The sequence below is a fragment of the Tarenaya hassleriana genome, unplaced genomic scaffold, assembly GCF_000463585.1.
Source record: "Tarenaya hassleriana unplaced genomic scaffold, ASM46358v1 Cleome12, whole genome shotgun sequence".
NCBI lineage: Eukaryota > Viridiplantae > Streptophyta > Magnoliopsida > Brassicales > Cleomaceae > Tarenaya > Tarenaya hassleriana.
In genome coordinates, this window is record NW_010962392.1 from 3,892,810 (window position 1) to 3,901,617 (window position 8,808).

General features: G+C 38.6%; 5 protein-coding genes across 5 annotated transcripts in view; all 5 read left to right on the plus strand.

Moving 5' to 3' along the window:
* The window catches only part of LOC109116383 (pentatricopeptide repeat-containing protein At1g12300, mitochondrial-like), a 4,204-nt gene extending 2,941 nt beyond the window's left edge, over positions 1–1,263 (plus strand). Inside the window, exons 2-5 of the mRNA XM_019201654.1 lie at positions 333–416; positions 511–630; positions 776–889; positions 1,234–1,263. Coding sequence (XP_019057199.1) covers positions 333–416; positions 511–630; positions 776–889; positions 1,234–1,263 — 348 coding nt within the window. The remainder of the gene's footprint in view (positions 1–332; positions 417–510; positions 631–775; positions 890–1,233) is intronic.
* The window catches only part of LOC109116384 (pentatricopeptide repeat-containing protein At1g12300, mitochondrial-like), a 5,921-nt gene extending 3,122 nt beyond the window's left edge, over positions 1–2,799 (plus strand). The window contains exon 2 of the mRNA XM_019201655.1: positions 2,062–2,799. Within this exon, the coding sequence (XP_019057200.1) occupies positions 2,107–2,799 (693 nt within the window). The 5' untranslated portion in view covers positions 2,062–2,106. The remainder of the gene's footprint in view (positions 1–2,061) is intronic.
* The window catches only part of LOC104806963 (pentatricopeptide repeat-containing protein At1g63330-like), a 17,038-nt gene that overhangs the window by 7,546 nt on the left and 684 nt on the right, over positions 1–8,808 (plus strand). The gene's annotated exons all lie outside the window — the stretch shown is intronic.
* On the plus strand, positions 2,871–3,920 carry LOC109116385 (pentatricopeptide repeat-containing protein At1g62930, chloroplastic-like). The gene has a single exon (XM_019201656.1). The coding sequence runs from the start codon at positions 2,871–2,873 to the stop codon at positions 3,918–3,920; it is 1,050 nt and encodes a 349-aa protein (XP_019057201.1).
* LOC104807048 (pentatricopeptide repeat-containing protein At1g12300, mitochondrial-like) lies at positions 7,212–8,675 on the plus strand. The gene has a single exon (XM_019201657.1). The coding sequence runs from the start codon at positions 7,242–7,244 to the stop codon at positions 8,673–8,675; it is 1,434 nt and encodes a 477-aa protein (XP_019057202.1). The 5' UTR covers positions 7,212–7,241.

An 8,808-nucleotide genomic window follows, 5' to 3' on the forward strand; every position in this document is an offset into this window, starting at 1 on the left:
ACCGGGGGGGGACCCGAGGCTGCCGGCGGAGCCCCGCCGAAGAAGAGACCGGACACAAGCAAGGTACGTCTCCTTTCGATTTTTTTTTTTATGGATTTTCTTAATCTGTTTTTTTTTTAATTTTCTTTTTTCCGATCCGCAAAGATTCTTAGATTTTTTTATGGATTTTCTTCATTTATTTTTTTATTGAAGGTTATTATTATTAATAATTATACTAATATTTTGGTTAATTAATATAAATGTAAAAAATTGATTTTATACATAATATTTTAGAATATTCTTCCATAATTTGAATGTTTTTCCTAACAATTTTTTTCTACTTAAATTTTCAGACCAAGAGCTCTTCGGATATTGGAAAAAAGGAAACCTATGGCCATGCAGAATCATTTTCCAAAAGCAACGATAATAATAATAATGTAAGTAACCAAAATAATTTTGCCATTCATTATATATCTATACAATTAAATTTCAGACTCATTTTTATGTTATTTTTATACGTACGCTTTTTAGGTATCAAAAGTGTCGGATTCGACGACTAAAGAAACGAATCCGAGCTTAGAGGCAAAACCCATATCCAAGAACATCTCCATGAGAGACCTCATCGTGAAGGCAAAACAAGAATTGAAGAAAGTACGCGAAAGGAGGCTTCACGAACGATCAATCCGTTCCCCGTTTGCGTCATGACAGGGATGTGACAACATGCAGCAGTGGCCAAGGTCCCTAACATATATCCACATGTTGTTTTACTTGCAGCATTTTATGATTGTTCCCGCAGTGTTATTCAGATGCAAGTCGTTGGTATCTGGCCGCGTATTCTGAAACACTTCAAACTCTCGTCCTCGTTTATTGTTTAGGTTGTTCTGTCTACATCATCTCGTCGGTTAATCTGGCAAGTAATGCATCAGATCATCGTTCACTAGATATGATGGGAGTCTTGCTCTTGAGATCAAGAATAAAGCGCTCTTTCTTCACACTTTTAATAATTTACATGAATCAAGTTGCCCCATCTTTGTGAATGATTTTTTTTTTTTTATGAAATGTTATATTGTGGCAAGACATGCAAAGGATAGTTATTGCATCTCCTAGAACAACTGCTTCCGGTGTCAACAGCAGGATTCTTCTATTTCTTTTCTATCAACACTTTGCGGGTGCGTCTTGAATCATACGCAGACACTTTTCTTGGTTTACAGTGATTTTCTCGTGTAGTTTCAGTTATTTCGTTTCTTCTCTCAGGATCATTTCAAGATACTCTCGTTGTCGTGATCTTTTATGCCTGCTGAAAACCGAGGAACAAAGGTTGCTGTGTTTGATACCGATAACGTGTTGCGGATATCTCCTTCATTGATGTCCTCATCCTCATCTGCTCTGCTGCTGGATGTTGAGATTCTGATTGCAGGGCTTACAGCAGAGGCAGAATCGCAAGCTCTGTTGCATATATTTTTCTAACATATTTGATATGTTGTAAATTTTGAAAGATTTAACTCAAATTCAAAATAAGTAAAAACAAAAAAAAAATCATACCAACGATTTCAAATAAATTTGAGAGGAAGAAGATGTTGATGTTGAAGTTTGTATCGAAATATTTGAAATATAAATCTGCGTTTTTTTTTATATTTTCAAAAAAAAAAATTGTGTATTTTTTTGAGATTCTTCATATAATATACTATTAGATTTTGCTTTCAATGATTATTGGAAAGAGGTACAGGAGAGATTTTTTTTTTATTGATCCGAGAAATGTTTACAACTATTTAGGATAATCGAGTGTGGGCTATGGGCCATCATCCAATTGGAAGACTGGAAGTCGCAGATCAGAATCGTTCTGCCTCAGATTTTGTTCTCCGCTTTTTTTCTGTCGTCGTTTTCAGATCCAGCAGTTCTCTCTCTTACTGGTAGAGATTGAGATGGGGGTTTGGTCATAGTGATGTCCCATGATGTTGTCGACTATTGTTTGTTTGGTTGGAGCTTCAAAAAGAGACTTGTCGTTGGGCTTTTCATTCGGGGTTTGGGCCATTTGAGCTTAGGGTTGTTTTCCGCAGTTCACGACAAATCAGAATCGCAAATCTCCCAGAGTTCTGATTCTCAATCTGTCTTCGTGCTGAAACTCAGATGTCGGCGATGCTTCGGAGAATGGCTTCTGCTTCTACTTCAGGTTTTGTTCACTCTCATCTCTCCTCTTGTCTCTGCCGTCGTCTTTGGGTTAGCAGGTCTGTCTCTTATAGGGAGAGATTGAGGTCTGGGTTTGGTAATAGTAATGTGAAAGATGCTGTTGATGTATTCGACCAGATGGTTCGATCTCGTCCCCTCCCTTCCATCGTTGATTTCAGTAAATTACTAAGTGCAGTTGCCAAGATGAAACGGTATGGTATCGTGATTTCTCTTTGCAAGAGGATGGAATTGCACGGGATTTCACACAACAACTACACTCTGAGTATTCTTATCAACTGTTTCTGCCGCTCACGTCAAGTGGATTTGGGATTTTCTGTTTTGGGGAAGATCATAAAATTGGGTTACGAGCCAAACGTAATCACGTTCACCACTCTCATCAATGGATTATGTATAGAGGGTAAGCTTTCCGCGGCATTAAGCTTGGTCGAACGAATGGTAAAGGATGGATACACTCCTGATGTCGTGACATGTACCACCATTGTCAACGGACTTTGTCTCCAAGGTAGAATCCATGAGGCCGTCGTTTTAGTTGATCAGATGCCAAAGAAAGGCCATATACCCAATGTAATCACTTATGGTGCTATTGTGAATGGCCCAAGATGGAGGAAAGGCATGTTGAGGTCAATGTCATAGTTTATAATACGATTATAGATTGTCTTTGCAAAGGTGGGCGTGTAGATGATGCGATTAACCTTTTAAAAAAGATGGATGACCAAGGAGTTGCGCCAGATGTTGTTACCTACAACACTTTGATAAACGGTCTTGGTTGTTATAGTAGATGGACTGATGTCGCACGATTATTGAATGATATGATCAAAAGGAATATCACTCCTGATGTTGTCACTTTCACCGGATTAATTGATAATTTTGTCAAAGAGGGGAAGTTTCTAGAAGCCAGAGAACTTTACGAGCAGATGGTCCAGAGAGGTTTGGTTCCGAGTACTTTCACTTATAATTCGTTGATTGATGGACTTTGTATGCAGAATCGCCTTGATGAGGCGAAAAAAATGTTTGATTCTATGGCTACCAAGGGTTGTCCTCCAGATGTAGTGACTTTTAACGCTCTCATAAATGGATACTGCAAGTCTGGTAGGGTTGACCAGGGTATGAAACTCTTTAGTGAGATGTTTCGAAGAGGAGTTGTTGCTGATACATGTACTTATACTTCTCTCATCCAAGGGTTTTTTCAAGCAGGCAATCTTGATGCTGCCCGAAAACTTTTCCTAGAGATGCAGTGTCAAGGTCAATATCCTAATCTTGTAACTTTCAGTGTCCTGCTTGATGGGCTATGCAAGAATGGAAAGCTAGAAGAGGCATTTTGTTTATACAACAAGATGGAAAAGAGTGGGATGAACCTCGATATAATCGCACATACTATAATCATTCATGGCTTGTGTGTGGATGACAAGGTTGAGGACGCGTCGCGATTGTTTAATGGGCTTTTGGATAGAGAAGTGGAACCAAATGTGAAAACATACACTGCAATGATTTCGGGACTTTGTAGAAAAGGTTTACTGGATGAAGCCGAAAAGCTATTTAGAGATATGAAAGTGGCTGGTTGTTTGCCAAATGATCGCACATACAATGCGTTGATTCAGGGTCATCTCAGGAATGGATATACATCTAAGGGTATCGAGCTTGTACGTGAAATGCGTAGCTGTGGGTTCTCTGCGGATGCATCGACCACAGAGATTATTGTAGATATGATATGCGATGGAAGATTGGATAAGAAGTTTATGGATTCTCGTCCATAGTTGTTTGGTCTTCGCAGTAGGATCTTGGTCTCTGACTGCTGCGGTCATTTGGATAACAGGTGGGTCTTTCTTTCCTGTAATTGGCATGTTTATGTCAGTTTGGGTTCAAGGAGTTCGTTGTTATCTGCTTTTTTGTTTTGTTTTTCCTGTGGATGGTTGTGTTCTTTAGGGACGATGGAAAATCCTGCAAGTGAAAGTGAATTGGGGACTTACCAGATGGTTGGATCCTTCTCGTTGCTAATCCTATTTCATAATGGTACGTTGGTTTCTGTAATAAGAGGTGGATCCGATAATCCTTCTTCTATTTGGCAAGGAGATATCACGGGTCCTACAATGTTTAATTCTCCACAGGTGGATAGATTTTTTGAAAAAATATTATGGTAGTTTTCGCCATTAAAATTCGTAATTTTACCTTCTGAAAATTGATGTATAGAATTGTGAAAAATACGTGTTAATAAATAGATAAAATTCTTGAAAAAAAAATCATAATGGTTGAATGAAGGTATGTGTAACCTTTTACCTCATTAGATATCAGAATACGGTTTACTCGTACGGTTGTAAACTTCAAACAATCCAGTATTTTGTAGTTATTCAAAAATTGAATTTACCACATTAGTAACTACAAGATGATTATACAAAGTTTACACGGGCATCACAAGAGAAAGCAGAGCGTATATTTACACATTTTCAATCGTATTACGTAAGAAAAAAATAACACGAGGGGGTTTTACTTTTTTGTAGGATATATGTTGGGGTTTTACTTTTAAGGTTTCATGTAAAAAAAAAATAACAGAACAGATTTTACAAACCTATAACATGGAACTACATTCTTAACGGTGTGGAATCCGAATTCTAACTAGCAGATGCTCAATTCTAACCGCATTCTAGCCAACTCATCCGACCGGTTTAGTGATACTTTTCCCTAACACGAGGGAGACAAATCCCGTCTTGATCGTTCTCTTACCCTATCACATAGTTCATAATGTATCTAATCGTGCCTTTTTATAATTGTGTGGTTAGTGCACATAGCTTGATTGCATCAAGGCACACTAATTCATATGTTGGGCATCATTGTCGACCTCATCAAATTTTAGGATTCGTGTTACAAACTATCATATGAGATTTACGTCGAGTAGATTATCACTCATACGTTAATTATATTTTTCTAACTTATTGACATATTTGATATGTTGTAAATTTTGAAAGGTTTAGCTCAAATTCAAAATAAGTAAAAAAAAATCATACCAACGATTTCAAGTAAATTTGAGACGAAGAAGATGTTGATGTTGAAGTTTGTATCGAAGTATTTGAAATATAAATCAATATTTTTTATATATATATTTTTTTTTAAATTGATGATTTTTTTGAGATTTTTCATATAATAATATACTATTAGATTTTGCTTTCAAAGATTATTTGAAAGAGGTACAAGAGAGATTTTTTTTTATTGATCCGAGAAATGTTTACAACTATTGAGTAGGATAATCGAGTGTGGGCTATGGGCCATCATCCAATTGGGCTTTGGGCCATTTGCAAATCCTCCAGAGTTCGGTTTAAATCCAATTGGGGGTTAGGGTTTCATTTTCGCAGTTAAGTCGGAGCTTTTGTTTAATGATGGAAGTTGCAGATCAGAATCATTCCGCCTCAGATTTTGTTCTCCACTTTTCTCTGTCGTCGTTTTCAGATCCAGCAGTTCTCTCTCTTACTGGGAGAGATTGAGATGCGGGTTTGGTCATAGTGTCGGTTCATCCAATCAGATGGTTCGGTGGTCTCGTACCGTTCCATTTTGACGATTGCAGTCAGTAATTTGTTCAATCAGATGCCTTGCGTTGTTGATTTCAGTGAGTCACTGAGTGCAATCGTTCAAAATGAAACTGTACGAAATCGTGATAAGTTGTTTCTGCCGCTGAGGTCAAGAACTGGTTTTGGGGAAAATCATCAAACTCGGTTACGATCCTGAAATTGTGAATGTAATCACATTCATCAGCGGAATCTGTGTGGAAGGTAAGCTTTCCACCGCATCAATCTTCGTTGACGGAATGGTAAAAGATAGAATTCATGTGGCAATCGCTTTAGTTGATCGGATGCTATTGTGAAGGGCATTTGCGAACTAGGGGACTTTGATTTAGCTTTAAATTTGCTCATCTAGATGGAGAAAGGCATGTTGTAATGTATAGTACGATTATCGATTTCCTTTGAAAAGGCTGATGCAGTTAGTAAGATGGATGATCGAGGAGTTGCGCCACCAGATGTTTTTACCCGCAACACTTTGATAAAGGGTTAGTGAGTGATATGATCAAAAGGAGAGTAATTGATGATTTTATTAAAGATGGGAAGTTTTTAGAAGCTAAAGAAGATTAGGAGCAAACGATACAAATAGGATCAAATATTTGGTTCTACGGCTATCAAGGGATGCTCTCTAGAGGCACTCTGAACGATGTCTTACGTTGTTCCTCTGTTTCATGTCGTCGGAGATTGAGATGTGGGTTTGTAACCAAGAAAGGATCGGGGTTTCGTTCGTGACCGCACTTTATGAAGAGAGATCTAATTAGTTATGGTTGGTTTTAGAGATGTTCCTTGAGGATTCTGTTTGTTGTATGCCGAATCATGGGATGGATGAGCTTATCACTTTGAATGTCCCCTTGTGTTGTTTTCTAACCATACCCAAGTACAGAATATATTTGTACCATCAAATCCAAATCCCAACGAAAGAAAGTATTTGAGTTACAGAAGATATTTGAAAAATCTGGGAATTAGAATCCCCCGTTGATAAATATTGGTTTTTATATGATCCAATAGATCCACGGTCCAAAATCTGGGTAAGATATATTTACTAATTAAAGGTGAAAAACATCGAAATAATTGATACGGTGTATCATACGTAAAGAATACGATAGGTGATAAAATAATATACCATTAGATATAGGTTTCGACTATTGTTTGTTTGGAGCTTCAAAAAGAGACTTGTCGTTGGGCTTTTCATTTGGGGTTTGGGCCATTTGAGCTTAGGGTTGTTTTCCGCAGTTCCCGACAAACCAGAATCGCAAATCTCCCAGAGTTCTTCTGATTCTCAATCTGTCTTCGTGCTGAAACTCAGATGTCGGCGATGCTTCGGAGAATGGCTTCTGCTTCTACTTCAGGTTTTGTTCACTCTCATCTCTCCTCTTGTTTCTGCCGTCGTCTTAGGTTCAGCACTTAACGGTGTGGAATCCGAATTCTAACTAGCAGATGCTCAATTCTAACCGCATTCTAGCCAACTCATCCGACCGGTTTAGTGATACTTTTGTTGATTTCAGTAAATTACTAAGTGCAATTGCCAAGATGAAACGGTATGATATCGTGATTTCTCTTTGCAAGAGGATGGAATTACACGGGGTTTCACATGACAACTACACTCTGAATATTCTTATCAACTGTTTCTGCCGCTCACGTCAAGTGGGTTTGGGATTTTCTGTTTTGGGGAAGATCATGAAAATTGGTTATGAGCCAAACGTAATCACATTTAACACTCTCATCAATGGATTATGTATAGAGGGTAAGCTTTCCGCGGCATTAAACTTGGTCGAACGAATGGTAAAGGATGGATACACTCCTGATGTCGTAACATGTACCACCGTTGTCAACGGACTATGTCTCCAAGGTAGAATCCACGAGGCCGTCGTTTTAGTTGATCAGATGCCAAAGAAAGGCCATCAGCCCAATGTAATCACTTATGGTGCTATTGTGAATGGCATTTGCAAGTCAGGAGATTCCGCTCTAGCTTTAAATTTGCTCATCAAGATGGAGGAAAGGCATGTTGAGGTCAACGTCGTAGTTTATAATACGATTATAGATTGTCTTTGCAAAGATGGACGTGTAGATGATGCGCTTAACCTTTTCAAAAAGATGGATGATCGAGGAGTTGAGCCAGATGTTGTTACCTACAACACTTTGATAAACGGTCTTGGTTGTTATAGTAGATGGACTGATGTCGCACGATTATTGAATGATATGATCAAAAGGAATATCACTCCTAATGTTGTCAGTTTCAATGGATTAATCGATAATTTTGTCAAAGAGGGGAAGTTTCTAGAAGCCAGAGAGCTTTACGAGCAGATGGTCCAGAGAGGTTTGGTTCCGAGTACTTTCACTTATACTTCGTTGATTGTTGGACTTTGCATGCAGAATCGTCTTGATGAGGCGAAAAAAATGTTTGATTCTATGGCTACCAAGGGTTGTCCTCCGGATGTAGTGACTTTTAGCGCTCTCATAAATGGATACTGCAAGTCTGGCAGGGTTGACCAGGGTTTGAAACTCTTTAGTGAGATGTTTCGAAGAGGAGTTGTTGCTGATACACCTACTTATACTTCTCTCATCCAAGGGTTTTGTCGAGCAGACAATCTTGCTGTTGCGCAAAAGCTTTTCCTAGAGATGCAGTGTCAGGGTCAATATCCTAACCTTGTAACTTTCAATGTCCTGCTTGATGGGCTATGTAAGAATGGAAAGCTAGAAGAGGCATTGTGTTTATACAACAAGATGGAAAAGAGTGGGATGAACCTCGATATAATCGCACATACTATAATCATTCATGGCTTGTGTATGGATGACAAGGTTGAGGATGCATTGCGATTGTTTAATGGGCTTTTTGATAGAGGGGTGGAACCGAATGTGAAAACATATACTGCAATGATTTCTGGACTTTGTAGAAAAGGTTTACTGGATGAAGCCGAAAAGCTATTTAGAGAGATGAAAGTGGCTGGTGTGAAGTGTATCTGAGGGGGAGCCTTCAAATAACAGGCGAACCGCTCAAAGGGCCTAGACGAGTCTAGGGTTACACGGGGTGTGTGAGGCACACATAGTGTATGAGCTGATAGAATTCATGTTGTAAGGGGGGAACAAACTCAGGGGG